This window comes from Heptranchias perlo, chromosome 34 (genome assembly GCF_035084215.1).
Source record: "Heptranchias perlo isolate sHepPer1 chromosome 34, sHepPer1.hap1, whole genome shotgun sequence".
Lineage (NCBI taxonomy): Eukaryota > Metazoa > Chordata > Chondrichthyes > Hexanchiformes > Hexanchidae > Heptranchias > Heptranchias perlo.
In genome coordinates, this window is record NC_090358.1 from 2,146,617 (window position 1) to 2,174,036 (window position 27,420).

Consider the following 27,420-nt stretch of genomic DNA (forward strand, 5'->3'; position numbering starts at 1 on the left):
TATATAACACCTGCAACAGCCCAGTGTTTTTTTTTAAAATGAGATTAGTTTCAGTCTGATTCTTTTCCCCTCTATTATATTGGTACCAATGCACTGAAGACACTAGTAACAACCCTTAGACAGTGATCTTAAATTTAGTTTTGTATTATATCAAGTTAGGATGTACTTAAACTACAAATGTAGCATCAGATTGCACCTTTAGCATAGCTGCAAAGCTGAATTTTTCACACCGATGCTAAACTTGTGGCATGAATCCACCCTCTGTTAGGAGTATACAAACACCCTTTGCACTGGTGATAATTCAGAATTGTTATGAGTATAGAGTTTGAATATCTCTACCCAGTCCAATACTGTACAACCAAAACAAACCTGGCTCTCAAATTCTCCACTCCATTAATTTCAGTGTCACATATCCATTCCACTTGCAAAACAAAAAGAACCTCAAGTTGTAAGCACCAGCATGTCTTAAGGCCACAAAAATATGTTTAATCAACAACTGTGGTGGTTTCTAGCTCCTGAATTGGTTGGGAAACATATGTTGTTTCAGTTAACATTTCCATGGACAGATTCTTCACTTCTGTTGCTGGTTCTGGATTGAGTTTGGAAGAATCATTGTCTTCTATTGTGGTTTCAGACTCGTGTGTTGGTTTAGAAGAATCAATTGTATTGGTTACCTCAGTAAAGTCTTCTAGAGTTTCCACAGCAAGATCTACTTCTGTTGGAGGTTGAAGTTCCTGAACTTGTTTAGAAGATTCAGTTTTGGTTACTTCTTTCAAAACTTCTATATTTTCTACATCTAGATCTTCAAATATATCGTCAGGATCTCTCAACATCTTGGTTTGATTTGGTTCTACGGACTGACTCAAGGACTGAGAATCACCTAGATCTGAAACACAATGGGGAAACTTTGACAAACTTATTCATTCATGCATGCATGAATAATCTACAGCATTTTAACCTCTAACAAACTATAGCACAAAGTACTGGCAGACAGATAGCTCCAATGGTACAGTCTTTCCAATTCCATAAAATACCCTTTTACTTGTTCTCAGCTGGGAACTGACACTGTTGGCTATGCAGGATTATCTCAACAGCAAGCTACATCTTTGAAGAAGCACAACCATTATTGTTTGAATGCTACACCATAAACAAACAGTCTAGGGAGGGGTAATTAGCATTTTTGGAGAGCAGCTGAACAAGGTTTGAAAAAAATGGAGATGTGGCAACATGGTGGAATTTTATTCCAGCCCCTGATCTCTATAGTATAGCTATGCAGTACTTTATCACAATTTAAAAAGATGGGGTAAGAGTTTACTGATAAGAATTGACGAAACACACAAACTCAGATCTACAGAAATCAAGACCGGGTATCACTTTGATTGGCAAAAAACCTCTCTTCTGAAACTTGAGGCAAATCCAAAGGGTTGGGTTGTCTGAAAAGGTTCTACATTAAAAAAACCTCAGCAGCCATAACCTGAAGAACGAACCTGCATTTATATAGCGCCTTTCACAATCTCAGAACGACCCAAAGCGCTTCACAGTCAATAAATTACTTTTGAAGTGTTGTAGGAAATGCAGCAGCTAAGTTGTACACAGCAAGGTCCCACAAACAGCAATGAAATAATGGCCAAGTTAATCTGTTTTGGTGTTGTTGTTTGAAAGATAAATGTTGGCCAGGGCACTGGAGAGATGTCTTCGAATAGTGCAATGGGATGGTTTACGTCCTCCTGAGAAGGCAGATAGGGCCTCGGTTTAACAAGTCATCCAAAAGACGGCACCCTCCAATAGTGCAGCACTCCCTCAGTAGTGCCCTGGAGTGTCAGCCTGGCTTATGAGCTCAAGTCTCTGGAGAAGGGCTTGAACCCACAAACTTCTGACTCAGAGGAGAAAGCACTACCATTGAGCAGACGCTACTAATCTAGTTCTTAGCGGGAACATATCTCCTGTTGAACAGTTTTCTTGAGGGTCAAGGCATACTTTTGGCACATTGTAGGGGAAAACATAACATCTGGCTGAACTCCAATAGTCCTGTAGACATCTAGTGATAACTAGATGCCAGAAGAGCCCCAGGCTCTATTCCATTGATGAGCACAGAAGAATAGCTGATGAGTGTGAAATACTATAGTTTCTCAGCATTGTTCTTGTATAAATATGGCATCCTATTATACAACTCTGGTATGTCGTAGCGACATACCAGTGATGAACGTATGGTATATCAGATTTACAGAACCTAAATCTTTGTTTAATTAGACGCACAAAAATACCAGAAGCCACTTTTTCCCTTAAGCCCAAACTCAAATCTTAGGAGAATGTGCTCAACTAAATTTCATAAAGGGAAAAACTGCAAATTCAAACAATGTAAATATCTCAGTCATGAGAAACAAACATGGCACTGAACATGGTTTAAATTAGCACAGTATGTTTCGGGCAGTCGCTGAAACTTCAAATCTCCCTCTTGGCTGAAAAAGCAGGGAACCTACTGGAGCAGGGATGGGGGGGAAGCAGTAACAGATTTTAAAGTGGTTAAAATTAGGTTCTGTGTATTTTGCTTTTTAAAAAAAAAAGCTATTATAAGAAGCCAAACAACTTCATGGGCCCGAGCAGCAGGAATCACATTTGACCAGTGCCTTAAATTTAAGCCACACCTTAAATCACTACGTAATGGAACAAGTGATAAGGAAGCACACGGAGGTTGCTGTTTTCCATTTCTCCACAATGCATTAGATAGTGGTTGTGTGCTTTTCAAGGCAGATTTTGCAGAGATGGAAGTCTCACTCTTCCTCCTCTTTAATTCAGATTTAAGTTACTGTACTTTGATTTGCTTCAGTATGGAAATTGAAGTTGGTTGCCTGTAGTAAATTCCATTTAGTAATTACCATTGGAGGACGTTTGATTTGTCGACTGGAGTTTTGCTTGTCGTCTCTCAAGTGCAAGCTGTTTGTTCCTTTCAATCCTAAACCGTTGCTCCTCAGAGAGTGCGCTTGAACTAGGAGTTGATTCTGCAGCTGGCTGACTTGGCATTGCATTGAATGAAGTTTCTAAGTTATCAATTTGGAGGCCATCATCATTCTCCACAACTGAAATTACAAATATTTGTTACTTCAAAACAAGATTTTGGTTTTGTGTCAATTTATCATAGCACTCAAAAGTGAAATAATAATACTCCTGATACCTCTGTGTGTTTATCCAGTAACTAGCTGAATTAGAGACCAGGAAAGTCTTAATTCAGTCCCTGTCTGTGATGAGTTAACTTAAACAAAAAGGTTCCTATTCAATAAGGTGGAGGGGAGAGAGAAAAGAGAATATGAGAATGTGTGTAAATGGATTAGGACAGCACTGGACTTGGCCGTGATGCCCTCAGACTGAATAGCCCACAGACACTTATTCTCAAGATTTAGACATTAATAATGGCCATTTAGAGAGGTACCAGGGGGTACCTGGTGCCTACAGGAGAGGGTAGAAACAGAAATTGTAATACTGGCTTCCCTTAAACCTTTGGTGGGTAGAGACAGTGCTAGTGTACATTAAGCCACAAAGACAAAAACAAATCCCAGGTTTGATGCCTGTTCTGTGCGGAGTTACTGGTTCTCAGACAGGACAGTATTTTGGATGGTCCAGTTGGTCTCAATTCCCTTGGGCTGGGTAGGAAAGGGGAAAAAAATAGGGTTCTCACTCATCACAATGCAGTGATTCCTGCTGGCAAGTGTTCATGTCAGACAAGATCATACAAGGGGATGTAGATACAAGACTAAATGCAAGAGACTTGGAGCAGAGGGCAGGAGAAACTTTTTTTTTTAAAGAACAAGGCTATGAGACTTGAATGCACTACCAGTTAGTGATCGAAGCAAAGACCATGTTAACATTTAAGAATTAGTTAGATAGGAAAGGGAAATAAAGATATATGGGCACACTTATATGGAGGATAAACAGCACATACTAGTTGGGTCAAACATATCTATTTCCATGTTGTAAGGAATCTTACAACACCAGGTTATAGTCCAACAGTTTTATTTGAAAATCACCTGACGAAGGAGAAAGCCTCCGAAAGCTTGTGATTTTCAAATAAAACTGTTGGACTATAACCTGGTGTTGTAAGATTCCTTACATTTGTCGACCCCAGTCCATCACCGGCATCTCCACATTATTTCCATGTTGCAATTTCTATGCAAGATCAGGCTTGGCCCTATACTACCCACAGCTGAATAGTCTTCTTACCCTTACTGTCTAGGCAACACACAAAATGGCCACTTGAGGCAAGTTACCAGAAGATTACCAGAAGGCTCCCATCACCTTTTGAGTGTCATTCTTTCAGGAGCAGAGGGAGAAAATTGGCAGATTCTCTTTTTAAAAGTGAAAAAATACACACCAGGACTATCTTCATACCAGGCCCTGCATGCTTTGTGTACATCTGTTGAGTGAATAATTATATAAAAACTTAGCATGGCGTTTGCCAATCATTTAAAAGCAGCTGGGATGCTTTAGTTTGATTAATACTCAGTGACACCTGATGAAAACGTGCACTTGGACAGCTACAGCCTCACTTGTAATACCCTCGACAGTTGAGCCACTAATTAGGTTACACGCGAAGGAGGACCTGGCCACTTAACCAAGTTAGTGGCACCCGTGGAGCTGTAGCCTATCACCAGTCATTGTCCTTGGCACAGAAGAGCAGCAAAAGGTACAAAATTGGCAAGACAAATTTCTATATGATTACAGACACATGGTCATCAAAACTGAGCAACTCTAATTCCATATACAAGTAGTAAATAAAAAATAAAACATGTTTTGTGTAAAGCAAAATGTGTTACTTTGCAGTTACTAGTACAAAGATTATTAGTCCTAATTGAACCTTAGAATGGATAGGAGCTTGGCATTAAGGCAAGAATAACTTAAAATAAACGAGGACTCAATGGTCTTTTCTTCCTTCTACACCATGAACTTGTATTTACGTAGTTCCTTTCACAACCTTGCAATATCAAAAAGCCAATGAATTACTCTTTGAAGTGTAGTCACATGTAAGAAAAGGTGGCAGCCAATGTCTGCATTGCAAGGTCGCACAAACAGTAATGTGGGGGGGAAAGAAAGTGGAGGAGAAAGATGACTCTTAAAATGACAATATTTTAGTATTTAATTAAAACCTGTAGAAACATTGTAGAGGTCACCAGAATCAATGCGGCGGACTCTGGCTGCATCGCTAAACGGTGTAAACAACTGAACAACCACATCTTTCACACTCTGCAGAGAGCAGGACTGAGTGGAGTTCCAATACACCCTTCTGGATATCCCAGAAGGTGATTTATTCCAGGCAGGAAATTACATTACACCACTAAAATCAAAAAGGAAAAAGCAGCACACTATAATCAGTCATTACAAGATTTGCAACCTAGAACTGCCCACCCTTCTGTCATTCATGAAAAAGGAAATCCAGAATGATTCCATTGATGCCCCAACCCCCAAAAAATGGCCGTGAATTATAGACAAATGATTGGATTTTACTCTGAAATGGAACAAGCAAAGATCTGAATTATAAAAACAAAGTTAATGATACAGTTGAAAAAGCCTCAGCATCAGGTATAATTTAACCTTAGAATCAACAGTAAATTTTGTCTAAAAACAGATTAATCTCTCAAATTCTTTCCTATTATTTGTCCCGTCTGTAGGAGCACAAAGCTTCCAAAAAGATTGTGAACAAAGATCTGAAAAGAGCACTTGCCTTCGTTAGAAATAAAGTCTTCATGAGTAATGGGTATATCAAGTCGAATTTTCTTCAAGCAGGTCTGGAATATAAAAATGGTGAGTATAAAATGTAGGAAAGGAAATTGACCCGAAACTTTAACCCTGTCTCCTCTCTCCACAGATGCTACCCCTCACCTGCTGAGTGATTCCAGTACTTTGATTTTATTTTAGGAAGTATTGTGGATTTGTAACAAGTAAAAATGAGAAAATACAACGAAACTCTAAAATTATGATAGTACATACTAGGAGATTGCCGTATGTGTTGCCCATGGTCAGTTAATGAATTAAAATATACACACACACACACACACACACAAAGATGGCAATGGAATTGGGAGACCCCACTCCACAGAGCCACCTAATGGCTGGCAAAAGTGAATGGGAAATGTTGACACAGCAATTTACAATGTTAAATGTTGACAGAAAAGCATGACCAAAAATCATGATAACAGGACGCAAGATTTGTGGACAAGTGAGAGAAATCAAAAGACGGACACAACTACGGGAAGGTTTGCACCATACGATACACAGTGAGTGTGAATAGAACAGCATTCAGAGACCCAGCTACTGAATTCCCTATCTAAAGAAAGATCAAGGGCGGAGAAAAGACAGCAGCCCTGAATGTTTTTTTTATTGCGAGGCCAGCATTTATTGCCCATCGCTAATTGCCCTCGAGAAGGTGGTGGTTAGCCGCCTTCTTGAACTGCTGCAGTCCGTGTGGTGACGGTTCTCCCACAGTGCTGTTAGGAAGGGAGTTCCAGGATTTTGACCCAGTAACAATGAAGGAACGGCAATATATTTCCAAGTCGGGATGGTGTGTGACTTGGAGGGGAACGTGCAGGTGGTGTTGTTCCCATGTGCCTGCTGCTCTTGTCCTTCTAGATGGTAGAGGTCGCTGGTTTGGGAGGACTGAACACTGTGCAGTCATCAGCGAACATCCCTATTTCTGACCTTATGATGGAGGGAAGGACATTGATGGAGCAGCTGAAGATGGTTGGGCCTAGGACACTGCCTTGAGGAACTCCTGCAGCAATGTCCTGGGGCTGAGATGATTGGCCTCCAACAACCGCTACCATCTTCCTTTGTGCTAGGTATGACTCCAGCCACTGGAGAGTTTTCCCCCTGATTCCCATTGACTTCAATTTTACTAGGGCTCCTTGGTGCCACACTCGGTCAAATGCTGCCTTGATGTCAAGGGCAGTCACTCTCACCTCACCTCTGGAATTCAGCTCTTTTGTCCATGTTTGGACCAAGGCCGTAATGAGGTCTGGAGCCGAGTGGTCCTGGCGGAACCCAAACTGAGCATCGGTGAGCAGGTTATTGGTGAGTAAGTGCCACTTGATAGCACTGTCAACGACACCTTCCATCACTTTGCTGATGATTGAGAGTAGACTGATGGGGCGGTAATTGGCCGGATTGGATTTATCCTGCTTTTTATGGACAGGACATCCCTGGGCAATTTTCCACATTGTCGGGTAGATGCCAGTGTTGTAGCTGTACTGGAACAGCTTGGCTAGAGGCGCAGCTAGTTCTGGAGCACAAGTCTTCAGCACTACAGCTGGGATGTTGTCGGGGCCCATAGCCTTTGCTGTATCCAGTGCACTCAGCCGTTTCTTGATATCACGTGGAGTGAATCGAATTGGCCGAAGACTGGCTTCCGTGATGGTGGGGATATCGGGAGGAGGCTGAGATGGATCATCCACTCGGCACTTCTGGCTGAAGATGGTTGCAAACGCTTCAGCCTTGTCTTTTGCACTCACGTGCTGGACTCCGGCATCATTGAGGATGGGGATGTTTGCAGAGCCTCCTCCTCCCGTTAGTTGTTTAATTGTCCACCACCATTCACAACTGGATGTGGCAGGACTGCAGAGCTTTGATCTGATCCGTTGGTTGTGGAATCACTTAGCTCTGTCAATAGCATGTTGCTTCCGCTGTTTAGCATGCATGTAGTCCAGGTTGGCACCTCATTTTTAGGTATGCCTGGTGCTGCTCCTGGCATGCTCTTCTACACTCCTCATTGAACCAGGGTTGATCCCCTGGCTTGTTGGTAATGGTAGAGTGAGAAATATGCCGGGCCATGAGGTTACAGATTGTGCTGGAATACAATTCTGCTGCTGCTGATGGCCCACAGCGCCTCCTGGCTGTCCAATTTTGAGCTGCTAGATCTGTTCTGAATCTATCCCATTTAGCACGGTGGTAGTGCCACACAACACGTTGGATGGTATCCTCAGTGCGAAGACGGGACTTCATCTCCACGAGGACTGTGCGGTGGTCACTCCTACCAATACTGTCATGGACAGATGCATTTGCGACAGGTAGATTGGTGAGGATGAGGTCAAGTAAGTTTTTCCCTCGTGTTGGTTCGCTCACCACCTGCCGCAGGCCCAATCTAGCAGCTATGTCCTTCAGGACTCGGCCAGCTCAGTCAGTAGTGGTGCTACCGAGCCATTCTTGGTGATGGACATTGAAGTCCTCCACCCAGAGTACATTTTGCTACCCTCAGTGCTTCCTCCAAGTGGTGCTCAACATGGAGGAGGACTGATTCATCAGCTGAGGGAGGACGGTAGGTGGTAATCAGCAGGAGGTTTCCTTGCCCACGTTTGACCTGATGCCATGAGATTTCATGGGGTCCAGAGTCAATGTTGAGGACTCCCAGGGCCACTCCTTCCTGACTGTATATCACTGTACCGCCACCGGCAGGACAGACCCAGGGATGGTGATGGAAGAGTCTGGGACGTTGGCTGAAAGATATGATTCTGTGAGTATGGCTATGTCAGGCTGTTGCTTGACTAGTCTGTGGGACAGCTCTCCCAATTTTGGCACAAGTCCCCAGATGTTAGTAAGGAGGACCTTGCCGTTGTCGTGTCCGGTGCCGGGTGGTCCGTCCGGTTTTATTCTTATTATGACTTTTCATAGCGAGATTTTTACAACTGAGTGGCTTGCTAGGCCATTTCAGAGGGCAATTAAGAATCAACCACATTGCTGTGGGTCTGGAGTCACATATAGGCCAGACCGGGTAAGGGCGGCAGGTTTCCTTCCCTAAAGGACATTAGTGAACCAGGTGGGTTTTTACGACAATCCGGTAGTTTCATGGCCATCATTACTGATACTAGTATTTTAATTCCAGATTTTTTTATTTAATTCATTGAATTTAATTAATTAATTGAATTTTTTAATTCGCCAGCTGCCATGGCGGGATTTGAACTCATGACTCTGGATTTTAGTCCAGGCCTCTGGATTACTAGTCCAGTAACATAACCACTATGCTACCGTACCCTTACAAAAACTGACAACCTCTTTGTATGGACGAAAACAAAACCAGATCAACTGCAACCTCATATAATAGAAGAATAAGATCCCCTCCAATCGTAATTAATTACTCCCTTTGGCCAGCTGTTCTTGTTAAAACATTAGAATGTAAAGAAAATGATGCAGTACCCGAACAAATTTCCCTTTCTAACCATGGGAGTAGCTTAGAGTCTCAACTACACAGCTAAAATCACTGGCACCAAAAAGTTAGCATGCAAGAATCCCATTCCACCACATTCAAAATCATACCAAGCAGTGCCAGGTTGGTTTATCAAAGGAGGGGGAAATTCTAAATAAGTCACCCCAGCCAGTTAATGCGCTTCATAGTAAACACACATCAAGAGCAGAAAGGATTTTGTAGACTGCAGATTGGACTTGTATGGCCCTGTTGTTTGTAATTATACCCAATGTCAAGAAATATGAAAAGAGTTGACAAACATACCAGCAAATGGCAACTATTTTAGACACCCATAAATGACTAAATTGGCAGAGACCTGGAAATACTCACAAGTATTGCCAACAGAGTGTACAGGGCTTTGGCGAGACCTCACCTGGAGTACTGTGTACAGTTTTGGTCTCCTTATCTGAGGAATACTTGCCTTAGAGGCGGTGCAATAAAGGTTCACTAGATTAATTCCTAGGTTGAGAGTGTTGTCCTATGAGGCGAGATTGAGTAGGATGGGCCTGTACTCTCTGGAGATTAGAAGAATGAGAGGTGATCGCACTGAAACATAAGATTGAGGGGGCTTGACAGGGTAGATGCTGAGAGGTTGTTTCCCCTGGCTGGAGAGTCTAGAACTAGAGGGCATAGTCGCAAGATAAGGGATCAGCCATTTAAGACTGAGATAAGGAGGAATTTCTTCACTCAGTGGGTTGTGAATCTTTGGAATTCTCTACCCCAGAGGGCTATGGATGCTGAGTCGTTGAGTATATTCAAGGCTGATATAGGTAGATTTTTGGACTCTAGGCGAATCAAAGGACATGGGGATCAGGCAGGAAAGTGGAGTTGAGGTAGAAGATCAGCCATGATCTGACTGAATGGTGGAGCAGGCTCAAGGGGCCGTATGGCCTACTCCTGCTCCTATTTCTTACGTTCTTAAATTAACTATCTTATGTAGGAAAATGCACACAGCTAGGTCCTACAAACAGCAATGAGCCAATTAATCTATTTTAGTGGTGCTGGCTAAGGGATAAACATTGGCTTGGACTCAGAGAACTAGCCTGCTCTCCTTCGAATAATGCCATGAGATCTTTTTTGTCCACCTGAACAGGCAGTCAGAGCCTCAGTTTAATGTTTCATCTGAAAAACTGCACCACTGACAATGCAGCACTCCCTTATATTGTATTTAAGTATCAGCCCAGATTATGTGCTCTAGATCTGCAGTTGGGCTTGAACGCACGATCTTTTGACTCAGAAACCACTGAGCCAAGCAGGAACTTGCAAACACAGGATACAGATGTAGGGACTGAATGTGAACAGTATCACGTGATTAGTATTATTATTGCATCGCTTCTTCCTTCCCCTTGCCAACAGAGTGCTAGGCTGTGCTGTAGGTTGTCAGCATAGGAACAATTCTACCGACATCACTCACTAACCAACATTAACTCATAGGCAATACTGGAACAGATTTTCTCATACCCGACACCTTTTTGAAGCAATCCCATTCAGTGTTTCTTGCCAAATATAAACGTTATATGGCTATCAATTGTTTTAGAAATCTATTTTCTGAAACAATTTCATCCCAATCGGGGTGGGAAGGGGAGAGAAAATTGAAACCTACAATATTGAAAAGTTACCTGAACTTCTTTTTTACCACCCAAGGACTCTACTTTGTCGATGAACTCCTCAAATTGTAATTTAGGGTACAGCCTATGAGCCCAATGTTCCATGTGTCTAAGGAGAGTCTTCACATCTTCACTCTTAACAGGAGGGAGGAGAATAAAAACAACATATTATATGAAACTATATATAGGATTAAAAACCAATGTCAGAAATGCACTTCAGGTCAGGGGGACGATTCTCTGCCCACCAGCATCTCTCACTGAAGATTGACAGACATCAACTAACAGGCACTGACACTGTGTATCTCAACAAAAGATAGTCATGATGTGGAGATGCCGGTGATGGACTGGGGTTGACAATTGTAAACAATTTTACAACACCAAGTTATAGTCCAGCAATTTTATTTTAAATTCACAAGCTTTCGGAGGCTTCCCCCTTCGTCAGGTGAACGATGTGAAATGAAGTCCTCGAAATCAAATCATTTCATTTCGAGGACTTCATTTCACATCGTTCACCTGACGAAGGGGGAAGCCTCCGAAAGCTTGTGAATTTAAAATAAAATTGCTGGACTATAACTTGGTGTTGTAAAATTGTTTACAACAAAAGATAGGTTAATGTTCCAGGTGAAAACTCAAGCGTTCTAATGAACTGCCTCAGACAAAATGTTAACCCAGCTTTGTCTTTCAGATGCTGATCTGCTTCAGATTCACAGCACTCTGTTTTGATTAATAAAATCCACTCTGCTTTGTCACTATAATGTATGCCCATTCACATTGTGCAGTCCAGGACTACACATCACTGTGCACAGTGCATCTGCTCTATTGCACACCGCTGCCAGCATGAAATGAATAAATTCATTCGGCAGTGGCATATGTTAGAAACAATCATTGTGGTATTCATTAATTTTTTAAAAACTTTATAGAATAAAAAGGTCATGTGTAACCCAACCCAAGAAGCAAATTGCCTATAACAGTAATTGAGGCAGCATGTTTCATAATAGTGTACCGGAATGCAAAGGGATCAGTGCTCCTTTGTCAACTTCAAATTAATAAAAAATGAAGCCAAACCAATATATTGAATTCTGCACAAAATTTGGCACTCAAGTTTCTGGGCAGTTAAGTCAGGCAAGACTCATGACTCATGATAACTGTCTCTGTTCCAATTATCCAACATGTCCATCAATATAAATATTCATGAAATAGTCAGGAGCTCAAAAGATTTATAAAACTGCATTTGCATCCGCAAAAGGATCAGTATGAATAAACGTTTCTTTAAACATGCTTAACCCGCACTCCCGATGGCAGCTCATTGAGCTTCTATATTGGTGTCAGTGTGGTTTGTGCTGCTATTTCCCAGAGTGCTATGCTCTGCAGTCAACTAGCCTGTCAAGCCTTGCATAAATAACAACCCCATGGTCAAGGTACCAAAGGATGACAGGCTCCCGAGGAACTGCCCCGCTACAAGGAGTCAATGCTTCAAGAAAGGAGGACTGGAGCGAGAGAAAAAGAAGTTACATCTTCAATGAGTTTGCCAACTGGTATCATATCAAGATAGAGTGCATAAATGGTGCGACAGAGAAATCGAAAATCGGCAATCTTGTTCAAAGGTCCCACAAGGGTGGTGGATGTGAGAAATATCACATTGATACAGGAGGGGGTGCTCTTCCAAGGACTGAAATTGAAGGGATATTTGTGGGGCAGAGTAGAGGGACCTTTATTCTTCTAGCTTACCTCATGTCCTTTGCCTTTAAATCGGACATCATTGAACAAATTCCGTAAGGCTGGCAATCCACGATCTGAAGTCAATCTTTTATATATAAAAAAATGATTTAATAAAACTCAGATCTCAAGTAGTCGTACTAGAACTCAAAAACAGATCTGTAAAAGACTGTATACCTCACGGTGCACAATGTCTACAGTTAAACCCAGAACGCAACCCAAGCACAAGGTGACAAAGTTACATGAAGTCAGAAGATCTTTGCAAAAGTTCAACATTTCATTTCTTCAGAAGATCACAACAGAACTGGTATTCAGAAATCTCCTCCCCAAGGACCCCACAGCTAATCACTATCCAGTAACTTCTGCTGAAATTGCACACAATAACAAATGGGCAAGAGCTGACTGGGCTGTGATGCCTACCAACAGCCAAATAGCCTGCCAATACTTACTGTCAAGGCTCGCATGTGGATAATGGCCATTTAGACAACTGCAGCCCAAGAAATAGAGTAGGCCATTTACCATCTCGAGCCTGTTCCACCATTTAATTAGATCATGGCTGATCTGTATCTTAACTCCATCTATCCACCTTGGTTCCATATCCCTTAATACCCATGCCTAATAAAACTATCAATATCAGTTTTGAAATTTTCAAATGACTCCCAGGCTCAACAGCTTTTTGGGGGAGAGAGTTCCAGATTTCCACTCCCCTTTGTGTGAAGAAATGCTTCCTGACATCACCCCTGAACGGCCGAGCTCTAATTTTAAAGTTATGCCCCCTTGTTCAGGATTCCCCCTCAAAGGAAATAGTTTCTCTCCATCTACCCTAACAAATCCTTTAATCATCTTAAACACCTCAATTAGATCACCCCTTAATCTTCCATACTAATAGTAGATGCCTTTAGGAGAGATGGGGAAGGGAGACAATTGGCAAGAAAAAGAAACACCCCATGCCATTCTGAGTACACGGATCAGTTGCTCCAAAGCTTCTTTCAGTGCAGCAGCTAGCAAATGTACAAGAGCACCTTCATCAAATGTTTCCTCCCTCTGGGGCAAGTTTCTAACCTCTTTGAACAGCATAAGAGTGTAAACTTATGTTCTGCAGCTCCATAATTACATGTGGCTGCAAAAATGCTAGTTCCGATGCCCTATTCCCCTAAATACCTGGGCACGCAGCTTAATGCTGAGGATTTTTACTGGCAGTTCAACTTTTTTTTTAATATTATTTTTATTGCTCCACCTGGTACTTTATTTTTTATGAAAACAGAACTAACCTTCAGCCACAGAGAGTTAAGGTCTAGTCATTGATAATATATAGTGATTCCACCAAGTTTCCTCATTGTATCAAGCACTGCCTGGGAACTGGTTCAGGCCACAACATTGGTCACAGGAAGCAAAACACCCACTTCAGTAATGTTCAAAATGTTAAATTACCGCTGAGCATCCAGTTTAGGTCGTGGTCTTTTTACTCCTTTCCTGAGAACCACAGGCTCTTTGGACTGAGTTCCCTCTTGTCTGCCTTCCTCATCTGAAAAGACAAAAAAGTACAGAGGAATTAATTTTGTGCAAGAACAAATTAGCTCATCTTAAGGTGCTACTAACATTATGATCGAAGAAACAGAGTCAAAGTTCAACTATTTGCAATCACTCAAGAAAAACATGTACCTTTTATGTTCTTACCTGATCTGAGTTTTCTCCTGGCTTTACCAGAGAAATTCCTTACTATTTTCTCCCTTATATAAAGAAAACTAAGAAACGGTCTAACATCTGTTAAAACACTATGCATTGTTGTAATACTGCACGGCAAATCCTGAGTGTAACTGTACACAAACCAAGAAGCAGGTTGAAATTTTCAGTTACTGCATGGTTCTATTTTTGAAAAGAGTAATGGTGATATAACATGGGCCCACACTGCTACAAGGTGATGGTGAGGCTGCACTTGTTCAGTTTTAGATTTCCCAAGGAGCAGGAGCTAGGATCATGGCTGAAATACTACATTTTATTTTGTCAATTATTCAAATGAATTTAAAACATTAATGACCTTACTCATTAATCCCTCCACATCATGAGACATTGAAGTAGAAAAATGGACTTAAAAAAGACAAGTATTTGGGTTGAAATGATGTGCAGTATTAACAATTAACAAATTAGCATATTTGTGTGAAATTCCTTTGTCCACTATTTAGAAGAAGATATTAACCTCCATACAAACACCTTAATTAGCAATACTGGATAACACGATTTTAATCCCCTTGTGTCTGATTTACATTTTTAAAGCTTTTAGACAACCCACTGAAAAACTGACTCCCCAGTCCAAAGTGTGGCTGGTGGCAGCCCTAGTCCAAGGCCCACAGACAATAATTCTTACTCGTACAACAACACAAGGACTTAATGATAGAATCATAGACATTAACAACACAAAAGGAGGCCATTCACCCACCGTATCTGTGCCAGCTCTTTGCTAGAGCAATCCAAAACGAATCTCACTGCCCCGCTCTTCCCATAGTCCTGTATCAATCCAAAACTAATCCCACTGGCCCGCTCTCCCCATAGTCCTGTATCAATCCAAAACTAATTTCACTGCCCCACTCTCCCCATAGCTCTATATCAATCCAAAACTAATCCCACTGCCCTGCTTTCTCCCCAAAATCTTTCATCTTCCTCTTCTTCAAATATTTACCCAATTGTCCCTTAAAAGATGCAATAGTTTCTTATTTTATCATAGTTATAGGTTCCATATGATCTCTTCTTCAACTTTAGCTTATTTCTAACTTCTGTTTATCCATGGAAGATATATTGCTAACACAGGAATCAGTTTGCCTGCATTCTCTGACTGACCTTACCACAGAAAAGGCAGGTATTTACATAGGAACATAGGAACAGGAGTAGGCTATTCAGCCCCTCGAGCCTGCTCCGCCATTTGATAAGATCATGGCTGATCTGTGATCTAACTCCATATACCTGCCTTTGGCCCATATCCCTTAATACCTTTGGTTGCCAAAAAGCTATCTATCTCAGATTTAAATTTAGCAATTCAGCTAGTATCAATTGCTGTTTGCGGAAGAGAGTTCCAAACTTCTACCACCCTTTGTGTGTAGAAATGTTTTCTAATCTCGCTCCTGAAAGGTCTGGCTCTAATTTTTAGACTGTGCCCCCTACTCCTAGAATCCCCAACCAGTGGAAATAGTTTCTCTCTATCCACCCTATCTGTTCCCCTTAATATCTTATAAACTTCGATCAGATCACCCCTTAACCTTCAAAACTCTAGAGAATACAATCCCAATTTGTGTAATCTCTCCTCGTAACTTAACCCTTGAAGTCTGGGTATCATTCTAGTAAACCTACGCTGCACTCCCTCCAAGGCCAATATGTCCTTCCGAAGGTGCGGTGCGCAGAACTGCTCACAGTACTCCAGGTGCGGTCTAACCAGGGTTTTGTATAGCTGCAGCATAACTTCAGCCCCCTTGTACTCTAGTCCTCTAGATATAAAGGCCAGCATTCCATTAGCCTTCTTGATTATTTTCTGCATCTGTTTATGACGCTTCAATGATCTATGTACCTGTACCCCTAAGTCCCTTTGGACATCCACTGTTTTTAACTTTTTACCATTTAGAAAGTACCCTGTTCTATCCTTTTTTGATCCAAAGTGGATGACCTCACATTTGTCTACATTGAATTCCATTCACCTAATCTATCAATATCCCTTTGTAATTTTATGTTTTCATCTACACTGCTTACAATGCCACCAATCTTTGTGTCATTGGCAAACTTAGATATGAGACTTTCTATGCCTTCATCTAAGTCGTTAATAAATATTGTGAATAATTGAGGCCCCAAGACAGATCCCTGCGGGACTCCACCAGTCACATCCTGCCAATGTGAGTACCTACCCATTATCCCTACTCTCTGTCGCCTTTCACTCAGCCAACTTCCTAACCAAGTCTGCACTTTTCCCTCTATTCCATGGGCTTCTATCTTAGCCAACAGTCTCTTTTGTGGGACCTTATCAAATGCCTTCTGGAAGTCCGTATAAATAACATCCATTGACATTCCCCTGTCCACTACTTTAGTCACCTCTTAAAAAAATTCAATCAGGTTTGTCAGGCACGACCTACCTTTCACAAATCCATACTGGCTCTCTCTGATTAACTGAAAATTCTCAAGGTGTTCAGTCACCCTATCCTTAATTATAGACTCCAGCATTTTCCCCACAACAGATGTTAGGCTAACTGGTTTATAATTGCCTAGTTTCCCTCTCTCTCCTTTCTTAAAAATCGGAGTGACATGTGCAATTTTCCAATCCAGAGGGACAGTTCCTGAATCTAGAGAACTTTGAAAGATTATAGTTCGGGCATCTGCAATATGCTCACCTACTTCCTTTAAAACCCTGGGATGGAAACCATCTGGTCCTGGGGATTTGTCACACTTTTAATGCTATTACTTTCTTCATTACTGTTGCTTTACTTATGTTAATTTTATCGAGCCCCTGTCCCCGATTCAATATTAGTTTTCTTGGGATTTCCGGCATGCTATCCTCTTATTCTACTGTAAATTTAATCCTGAGTTCTGACCTGCAATCTGAAGAGTAATTAATATTAAAGAAACATGATGTTCATTAATTCACTGAAGAGGAGCTCCACAGATTCATGGTTAGTAACTTGGCTAAAGGTTTAAGAACTTGATCAAATATTTAAAAGACACAATAAATTTAAATGTGAGATAGATAGCTTTTTGGCAACTAAAGGTATTAAGGGATATGGGCCAAAGGCAGGTATATGGAGTTAGATCACAGATCAGCCATGATCTTATCAAATGGCGGAGCAGGCACGAGGGGCTGAATGGCCTACTGTTCCTATGTTCGTATGACTGAAGACCTATTTGGACCATCAGAATGTCAAGGACGAACAGACTGTAATGTTAAATTGATATTGTGCTGTTTTTGTTTGATTGTTTTTGGAAGTTAGGAAGAAATGATACTGTTCACTTTTTGAAGTTTTACTTATTGTAAGCCATCTCCTCAGTAGATCAATTGGCCTCTGATAACATAAATTGCACATGCTCTTGTAGACTGAGCAGGCTGAATGAGCCGAATAGCTTTTTCCTAGTATCAGGCTCCTGTTCCATTTAACACAATTTTTATTTCCAGCATTCAAAGTCTCTAACCTAAAGCAGGTACTATGTTTTGTCCTATCCTCAGTTGGAAGAAAAACAGGAGAGATTTAATGCTTTATGAAGAATTGAAAAAAACAAGTTACTTTCGGGATACTCATTGGACTCACAAAAAAGGCTGAAAATTACAGATACTACCTGCCACGGAAATTACCCACAAAACAAAGTTCAATTTTAAATAGCTGACTTACCCCTATTAGCAAAAGCTTCACCAAATTCCACTTGCCCAGGTGATGATGGAGGAGGAAGAGGTGGAAAAGCTTCATCTTCTAAGTGATCGTAGTCAGGGATATCGAACAAACCATTTTCCAAAGTGTCACTCATCACAGCAGCTTGTCCTATCCACTTTACAAAAAGGTTAAGATGGTAAAGTCAACAAAATATATTGTTTGAAATTATGTTAAGTAGTTAGTCTTATACCAGCATTTGTTTATATGTTGTTACTGTATTATATCGTCACCCAAAAACATTTGAATAAAAAGACACGGTCAAGTAACGTTCCTCATTATTACATTCCCTTCTTCTGCCTGCCCCTCATACCAAGTTCTATTGTACAGAAACTCAGTTCACAGCCAAGGAAGGTCCCTCATCTGTGCCAAGTTAACCGATCCCAGTCTGGCAGAAGCAGGGATACTACAACTGGCTTCAGTGCTCCTGGGTTAGGAAGGTGGGAAGGGAAAAAACAAAAAAAAGTCAACTTGATCGCTGTCCAGCAACACTTGTTAGAAGTGCAGCAACATTCATTGGGGAGAGGATCAGATCTGGGGGTTAATTACCTTGCGGACACCCAATGTCTATGATCACACATGAATAATTGCCACTTTGCTGAGGTACCAGAGAACATACATGGAACTAAATTCCAACAAGAAGATTGGAGGAGAGGGGAAAAAAAAAATCAACAAGCTCGGTTTACTGTGTAGAGGATTACAGATTAAACTCACGTTGTTGAAAGGGAAGCTCAATTTCCACCCCCTCCTCCAAGGACAACTTGCCTTCTCCTTCTTACTGCTCCTAAGTTCTATTGCCCATTTCACGCAGCAATCGTTTTACTGCATTCCTCTTTACTGCTCATTTCCTAGTTAATGCAAAGCAAAAAGCGAGTCATTCCCAGGCCTCCTCAAATGCTTCTATCTAACCAGCTGCTAGGAGACAGGAATAAAAGTTGACTTGTCAATGTAGCCCTTGGTGTCCATAGAAGTGATTGTGGAGCTCTACCAGAGTTATATTGGTCAATCAGTTCATTTATTACCTTTATTTTAAAGAAATGGGAGAATTCATACATGATCAGGGCTAAAGTCAACAACTACTTGGTTAGTTCCACCAGTTTTTAAACTGGATGTTTAACGATGGATATAAAACATCAAAGATGCTTGATTTTTAAAATTTTATCGGACAAATTTAGGATTACTGAAGATTAAGAGGTTATAATTCCAACCTAACATATTACATGCTAAAAAAATCATGATCTGAATTTCTGGTCACTTACATAAACCAGGACTTATCCAAAGCACTGCCTTACTGTTGATGCTCTAAGATGTAATTTAAAAAGTTATTTCCATTGGACAAAGTTTCCATGAAAGGTCATCTGTAAGAACACCCAGTTATTCAGACTGTTGAAAAATTGGACACTAACCCAGGGGCACTGCCATTTGGATCTTGAGATTTAGTCTGATTAATGTAAACAACACACTATTTACCAACTAAGTGCAACAGGAAATCACTGAATTACTACTATAAAAAATAGAAAAGTAGCCACGTAATAGGAAACCATGATTTGTAAAACAGTTTAGAAATAAGCACGGCCAATAGTTCAACAATTGCCTTCAATAAAGAGGAAAGGGTACAAATTCACAACAGCCACGAAAATTAGATAATGTTGGCTTTGATCAAAAGGCCAAACAGCTCAAGGCAAGTTTATTTTTTTTTAGAAAGATTACAGGTGTATTCTCAGAGTTAACACCATCGATGTGTTTTATTTTGGACTATTTCTTCCAATAATGCAATACCACGCCGTTAAATTGTTGGGGTATTATTTAACAGTAACCTTTTAAAAATTAAAACAGATCCCTCAATTCCCACCTCCTCCTTGCCACATTCTTGGGTACATAAACATTTCAGGTATGCTTCTGTAAATGCTGCTCTGTAACAAGCAGCAAAGGGATAAACTAATTTTTCCTCCATCATCTATTTCTTGAGGCAGTCGAGCTGAAATTGGAAACTCATTAATCTGGGGGCTTTTCAAGTCAGCTAGGAGTTCTGGGTGATCTTCACCTTTCCCACTCACTTACATTCTTGTTAGCATCAAGTACATTTTTCCTTTCCAATCATTCAATATATACCAGCAAACCCAAATCAAGTTACAGGTCTATTTTAAAAGTTATGTCAACATAACAAACTTGCCTTGAGACATTGTGCTCAGCTCTGCAGAAAGTGTCACACAATTACATCACATCATGCTATTAAACCCAAGATAAAATATTTAAAAACCGTACCAAAATAGCTCATGCCAAACAGATGACATCTCTTGTGGGCAAACATGGTACAAAGACAAATGGAGCAGCTGAGCCTAAACCAATGCAAGAACACCAGCTAGGAAAGTATTTTTTAAACTATAAATATTTGCAAAAATTAAAAGTAGCAAATAAGGAAAGTTAAAATATCCCAAATTGAAAATAAATGAAATGCTAGTTGCTAGGAGATGAAACACAAAGTTTTATGGGTAAGTTGCCATATAAATACTTCACCTGCCACATAAATTTTGGTAGGAAGAATAAGGAGAGGCAATATAAATTAAATGGTACAATTTTAAGGGAGATACAGGATCTTGGACACCTGGGGGTGTACAAACACAAATCTTTGAAAGTGACAGGACAAGATGAGAAGCCGGTTAAAAAAAAAAGCATATGGGACCCCTGGCTTTATTAATTGAGGCATGGAGTACAAAAGCAAGGCAGTTATGCTAATCCTTTACAAAACACTGGTTAGGCCACAGATGGAGTATTGTGTTCAATTCTGGGCACCACACTTTAGGAAGGATGTGAAAGCCTTAAGAGAGGGTGCAGAATAGATTTACTAGAATGGTACCAGGGATAAGGGACTTGAGTTATGTGGAGAGACTGGAGAAGTTGGGGTTGTTCTCCTTAGAGCAGAGAAGGTTAAGAGGAGATTTGATAGAGGTGTTCAAAATCATAAAGAGTTTTGATAAGAGTAAATAAGGATAGTAGAAGGATCGGTAACCAGAGGACACAGATTTAAGGTGATTGGCAAAAGAACCCGAGGCGACAGGAGAAAAAAAAAAGTAACGCAGCGAATTGTTATGATCTGGAATGCGCTGCCTGAAAGGGCGGTGGAAGCAGATTCAATAGTAACTTTCAAAAGGGAATTGGATAAATACTTGAAGGGAAAACAATTGCAGGGCTATGGGACTAATTGGATAGCTCTTTCAAAGAGCCGGCACAGGCACGATGGGCCGAATGGCCTTCCCCTGTGATGTACCGTTCTACGTTTGATTCTATGATACTATAATAGATTCTATAACAGATTCCATACTGTCTCCTCTCAAACCCCTGACCATAAACTGGAAGTTTATTGTTTAGCAGCGTGGGTCAGGCGGTCTCTTTGCGCATGCGCCGTCTCCAAACTGCCACTAACCGCTTTAACCGTATTACAATAACGAGAATCACCTCCTCCTGGACTTTAATTCGGATTTTTGTGCAACAAGTTTCAATAAAAAAAACCAAACAGAAAGATACATTTCTGAAAAAACTTGTGCAACATTCTTTTTAAACAACAAGAAATAAACATCCACAGTGCACGACTGAGGAAAAGTAAATTAATTTGCTTCTACATAATATAACTTACCGAATTACAATAATTTAACGGAGGTTTTATTTATTTTTTTCCCTCACACCGGACAATAAACGTCCGGTTTTCCCTCGCAAACAACCGCTGCGCGTGCGCGTGCGCGCTCCCGCCTTCCAGCGGTAACCCCGCCCCCGCTTCACCCGCCAATCAAAACCAACTTCCCCTCCCCCACCCTCTAACGTCACAGCTCCGTGCGCGGGAAATTTGATTCTGTCCCTTCCTGTGCAGAGTTGCTGTTTGACCGGTTCTTTACCTGTTTACTGTGTTCCCACTGAAAGCATTTAACATGCTCGGTAGTTTTATTCTATTTTTCTTCTACACCAGTAGGTTTGCTGGTTGTGTAGAGTTCAGCAGCTTACTCAACAGCTAAGTTATCAATAAAGTGATGATGTGGAAATGACTGGGGTGGACAAATGTAAGGAATCTTACAACACCAGGCTATAGTCCAACAGTTTTGTTTGAAAATCACAAGCTTTCGGAGCTTACCTCCTTCGTCAGGTGAGCGAAGGGTTCTAAAAACGCATCGCATATATTAGGCTGGGAGACGATCACAGCAATCAAAGGTGTCGTTGGTGTTCAGACAGGTTAGCCACGGAAAACATTACATCCCAGTATACTGAATACACAATGGGTCAGATCACAAAGACAGAGAGAGAAAGAACATAAGAAATAGGAGCAGGAGCAGGCCAATCAGCCCTTCGAGCCTGCTCCGCCATTTAATAAGATCATGGCTGATCTGATCCTAACCTCAAATCTAAATTCATGTCCAATTTCCTGCCCGCTCCCCGTAACCCCTAAAGAGACCCGAAAGGCAGAGAGAGAGAGAATGTCCAGTTGTATTAAAAACAGATAACTTTTTTTTCCGCTGGTGGGGTTACGTGTAGCGTGACATGAACCCAATATCCCGGTTGAGGCCGTCCTCATGGGTGCGGAGTATCCAAGTATCTCAGGAGCTAAGGGCTCAACAACTGTCCTGTAATTTAAATGGTAGATCTTCCTCTGGCTTGGTCCTAAATGTAAGGAGTCGTACAACACCAGGTTATAGTCCAACAGCTTTATTTGAAATCACAAGCTTTCGGAAGCTTCCTCTGGAGGAACCTGGTGTTGTAAGACTCCTTACATTTGTCCACCCCAGTCCATCACCGGCATCTCCACATCTTGGTCCTAAATAGCAGCCCGAAAAACTAGCGAAAGACAGTGGCAAAACAGACATTAATCTCTTTACCCAGTTCTGTGGCTGAATAGCACTGCACCCAAATTTCCTCTATGACTTTACTTGAAGAGAAATATTTTATAGAAATATAAATTACATGCAAACGAATGTCAGAGGGCTCCGCACACAAATTTCCTCTAACAGTGCCAGCTGCAGATCAGGAGCAGACTGTTCCCATAAAAACCTGGAATTACTGTTTCCTAAGCCAGACACGTCTCTCTTAAAAAAAAATCAAGAAAGGAGGGAGAGAGAAAACAGCGAAGTACAGGCCAGTTAGTCTGACATCAGTTGTCGGGAAAATGCTAGAATCCATTATTAAGGAAGTGGTAACAGGGCACTTAGAAAATCATAATATGATTAGGCAGAGTCAACATGGTTTTATGAAAGGGAAATCGTGCTTAACAAATTTATTAGAATTTGTTGAGGATGTAGCTAGCAGGGTAGATAAAGGGGAACCAGTGGATGTTGTATATTTGGATTTTCAAAAGGCATTCAATCAGGTGCCAATCAAAAGGTTGTTACACAAGATAGGGGCTCATGGGGTTGAAGTAATAGAATCATAGAAAGGTTACAGCACGGAAGGAGGCCATTCGGCCCATCAAATCAGCGCCTGGTCTATGCAAGAACAATCCAGCTAGTCCCACCCTCCCGCCCTATCCCCGTAGCTCTGCGAATTTTTTCCTTTTGAGTACTTATCCAATTCCCTTTTGAAGACCATGATTGAATCTGCCTCCACCAACCCCTCAGGCAGTGCATTCCAGATCCTAACCACTCACTGTGTAAAAAATTTTTTTCCTCATGTCACCTTTGGTTCTTTTGCCAATCACCTTGAATCTAGGCCCTCTGGTTCTTGGCCTTTCCACCAATAGGATCAGTTTCTCTCTATCTACTCTGTCTAGACCCATGGATAATGGACAGAAAACAGAGAGTAGGGATAAACGGGTCATTTTCAGGTTGGCAGGCTGTAACTAGTGGGGTACTGCAAGGATCAGTGCTTGGGCCTCAGCTATTTACAATCTATATTAATGACTTAGATGAAGGGACTGAGTGTAATGTATCCAAGTTTGCTAACGATACAAAGCTAGGTAGGAAAGTAATCTGTGAGGAGGACACAAAAAGTCTGCAAAGGGATATAGACAAGTTAAGTGAGTGGGCAAGAAGGTGACAGGTGGAGTATAATGTGGGGAAATGTGAGCTTATTCACTTTGGTAGGAAGAACAGAAAAACAGAATATTTTTTAAATGGTGAGGAACTATTAAATGTTGGTGTTCAGAGAGATTTGGGTGTCCTTGTACAAGAATCACAGAAAGTTAGCATGCAGATATAGCAAGCAATTAAGAAGGCAAATGGTCTGTTGGCCTTTATTGCAAGGGGGTTGGAGCACAAGAGTAAGGAAGTCTTGCTACAATTTTACAGGGCTTTGGTGAGACCTCACCTGGAGTACTGTTTACAGTTTTTGCCTCCTTACCTAAGGAAGGATATACTTGCCTTAGAGGCGGTGCAAAGAAGGTTCACTAGATTGATTCCTGGGATGAGAGGGCTGTACTATGATGAGAAATTGAGTAGAATGGGCCTATATCCTCTGGAGTTTAGAAGAATGAGAGGTGATCTCATTGAAACATAGAAGATTCTGAGGGGACTTGACAGGATTGATGCTAAGAGGCTGTTTCCCCTGGTTGGAGAGTCTAGAACTAGAGGACATAGTCTCAGGATAAGGGGTTAGCCATTTAAGAGTGAGATGAGGAGGAATTTCTTCACTCAGAGGGTTGTGAATCTTTGGAATTCACTACCCCAGAGGGCGGTGGATGCTGAGTCGTTGAGTATATTCAGGGCTGAGATAGATAGATTTTTGGACTCTAGGGGAATCAAGGGATATGGGGATCGGGCGAGAAAGTAGAGATGAAGTCGAAGATCAGTCATGATCTTATTGAATGGCAGAGCAGGCTTGAGGGTCTGTATGGCCTACTCCTGCTCCTATTTCTTATGTTCTTATTTTCTTAGGGCAAGTATTCCAGGAGCTAAGTGTGATGTTTATAATTGATATGCACTATCGGCAAGGAAATTGTCAATTTGGCTTAAAGGTAGCACTTTTGCTTATGCATTAGAAAGTTCTGGGTTCAAACTCTACTTCAGATCTTGAGAATGGCATCAAGGCAGAGCAGCGCTGAGGGAGTGTTGTATTGATGGAGGTGTCAACAGTCTCGTAGCACTATTTGAAGAAGAAGGTGTCCTGGCCAACTTTTATCACTCAACCATTACCACTGAAACATTGCTTTGTGGGACCTTGTTGTGTGCAAATTGGCTGCTGTGTTTACCAACATTAAAACATTTCAAAAGTAATTAATTGGCTGTGAAGTGATTTGGGACATTCTGAGGTTGTGGAAGGTGCTATTTAAAGCAACTTCTTTCTTAGATTTGTAGCATTGCTCATTGTTACAGGAAGTGTGACAGATGAAGCATGTGGCATATAGATCTTTATTAAAACTGTTTTAATTCACTGGTACAAATAAAAAGTAAAATACTAGAAATCTGAAACAAAAAGAGAAGAAGGTGGAAATCAGCCCAAAATGTTGACTGTTTTCTCCGCAACTGTTGACTGACTGGCTGTGTGCTTCCAGCTTTTACTGTTTCGCCTCAATTAATTGGAGTAAGTTTCTTGGCAATTAAAGACATAATAAAATAAAGTGCTGCACAGTTTGGAAATAGGGAAAGGAAGGTTGAGAGAAAGTGAAATCTACTAAAAATCAATGTGATGAAAGGAAACACTTCTCTGAAATTATTAATGAAATATAGATACAGAATTAATTATTAAATAAAATACACTTAGAAAAAGTGGGAATTAATTAGAGTAGGATTTTAGACATGAATCAATTAAATGAAATGGCAAACAGCTCCAAAATAAATGAAGTGGGACTAGGAACGGAGAGAGAAAAATTAACAAAAAGTTTATGCACTGCAAGGGAACATTTATAAAAATAGTGAGAATATAGGACTGAATTAAATAGAGTGCAAGGAAAAGGAATGTAGTAAAAGTTTATGTACTGCAGGGTTGAAGGTAGTGAGAGGAACATTTAAAGAGAGGAAAGGGGTCCGATACGATGTGGATCTTGGTATGAATTAATTAAACAAAATGACGTGGGGAAACAAAGAGAGGGAAAAGAAGTGTTACAACTTTTGCGTCTGCGTTCGATATTCTCCTGGGTACAGCAGTACTGACCACTCCTGTAAGTGGTCTGAGTGTCTTGCTTTCAGGATTGTGCCTGTACTACCCAATGTTATCGTAACCTGAACCCCAATCGTGTCTTTTGCAAGCACCCTCCTTTGCCTCCTCCTCCAATCAGTAGGTGGATTGAAAGAAGGTTTTGTGAGACAAGATCTGATCTGAATCATTAAACTGCTTTATTTTACAGACAGCGAGTAAACAGACAAAGTAACAGTTATAAACAAACCCCTCACTTTCTTCACTCAATTTCATTTCTCCTTTAAAAAATGAGAAAAAATTATAAACCACCTACTCTGTCCTTTTATTGGGCTGACTTGCTCTTTCTTTGGCAGTACCTTTCATTCTAGACAACTTCTAACTGTTAAAAACCGACCTGCATCTTAGCTTCAGTTCCTGGGTTAAGACCAGGCCCTCACTAACTCACACGAATCTTCTTTCTCCTTTTCTCTACCAGCATTCTCAGGAAGTGGAAGTGTGGTTCCTCCAACTCCTTCCCCATTCAGAGATTCACCAGTTGTCTTGTCAACCAAACTGACTAATCCCTTTCCCCAGTGTACCTTCTCATCAAACAGCTCACGCTGGACTCTCATTAGTAGAATAATCCCCATTACAATAGGTTTGGATGTATTGTTAGGCCACCTGGTACAAGGTAACAAATTGCTTAATGTCCCTGGACATTGTGAAATACAGTAAGGATATTTGGCTCATTGGCACATCAAACTCCCCTCTGCCTCAGTGGCTGCGGCCTGTGGCTTTTAAACTTGTGAAAATTTACTTTGTTTTAAAACACTTTGATTTACTACCAAACCCTTTCTGTGAAGGAAAAAAAAATGATCAAAAATTGCGAGACATGAGCTACAAATTATAGAATCATAGAATCATAGAAGTTTACAACATGGAAACAGGCCCTTCGGCCCAACATGTCCATGTCGCCCAGTTTATACCACTAAGCTAGTCCCAATTGCCTGCACTTGGCCCATATCCCTCTATACCCATCTTACCCATGTAACTGTCCAAATGCTTTTTAAAAGACAAAATTGTACCCGCCTCTACTACTGCCTCTGGCAGCTCGTTCCAGACACTCACTACCCTTTGAGTGAAAAAATTGCCCCTCTGGATCCTTTTGTATCTCTCCCCTCTCACCTTAAATCTATGCCCCCTCGTTATAGACTCCCCTACCTTTGGGAAAAGATTTTGACTATCTATCTTATCTATGCCCCTCATTATTTTATAGACTTCTATAAGATCACCCCTAAACCTCCTACTCTCCAGGGAAAAAAGTCTCAGTCTATCCAACCTCTCCCTATAAGTCAAACCATCAAGTCCCGGTAGCATCCTAGTAAATCTTTTCTGCACTCTTTCTAGTTTAATAATATCCTTTCTATAATAGGGTGACCAGAACTGAACA

At 41.0% G+C, this 27,420-nt stretch overlaps 2 protein-coding genes across 3 annotated transcripts in view; one reads left to right on the top strand and one right to left on the bottom strand.

Moving 5' to 3' along the window:
• The window catches only part of dis3l (DIS3 like exosome 3'-5' exoribonuclease), a 51,847-nt gene extending 46,099 nt beyond the window's left edge, over positions 1 to 5,748 (top strand). Inside the window, exon 18 of the mRNA XM_067971266.1 lies at positions 5,661 to 5,748. The gene's annotated coding sequence lies outside the window, so the exon portion shown is untranslated. The remainder of the gene's footprint in view (positions 1 to 5,660) is intronic.
• On the bottom strand, positions 466 to 21,679 carry tipin (timeless interacting protein). 2 transcript variants are annotated; one of them, XM_067971269.1, is made up of 9 exons: positions 21,574 to 21,674; positions 18,654 to 18,787; positions 17,904 to 18,057; positions 13,978 to 14,071; positions 12,559 to 12,634; positions 10,843 to 10,965; positions 5,714 to 5,777; positions 2,877 to 3,077; positions 466 to 886 (listed from the first exon to the last, which is right to left on the bottom strand). In XM_067971269.1, exons 3-9 carry the CDS (start codon positions 18,034 to 18,036, stop codon positions 486 to 488), a joined length of 1,092 nt encoding a protein of 363 aa, XP_067827370.1. In that variant the 5' UTR covers positions 18,037 to 18,057; positions 18,654 to 18,787; positions 21,574 to 21,674; the 3' UTR covers positions 466 to 485. The 2 variants fall into 2 exon arrangements, with proteins under 2 accessions (XP_067827370.1, XP_067827369.1); XM_067971268.1 differs by lacking the exon at positions 18,654 to 18,787 and having other exon boundaries at positions 21,574 to 21,679.
• Positions 21,680 to 27,420: the final 5,741 nt, after the last annotated feature.

What these genes read in the sequence shown, in the direction of transcription:
- tipin (XM_067971268.1), bottom strand. Translation starts at nt 18,036, where the DNA reads ATGAGTGACACTTTGGAAAATGGTTTGTTCGATATCCCTGACTACGAT. An exon ending in CCTAAACTGGATGCTCAGCG is followed by an intron (nt 12,635 to 13,977) that starts GTAATTTAACAT and finishes TATATATAAAAG; the next exon opens with ATTGACTTCAGATCGTGGAT. An exon ending in AGACTTTATTTCTAACGAAG is followed by an intron (nt 3,078 to 5,713) that starts GCAAGTGCTCTT and finishes TTGTAATTTCAG; the next exon opens with TTGTGGAGAATGATGATGGC.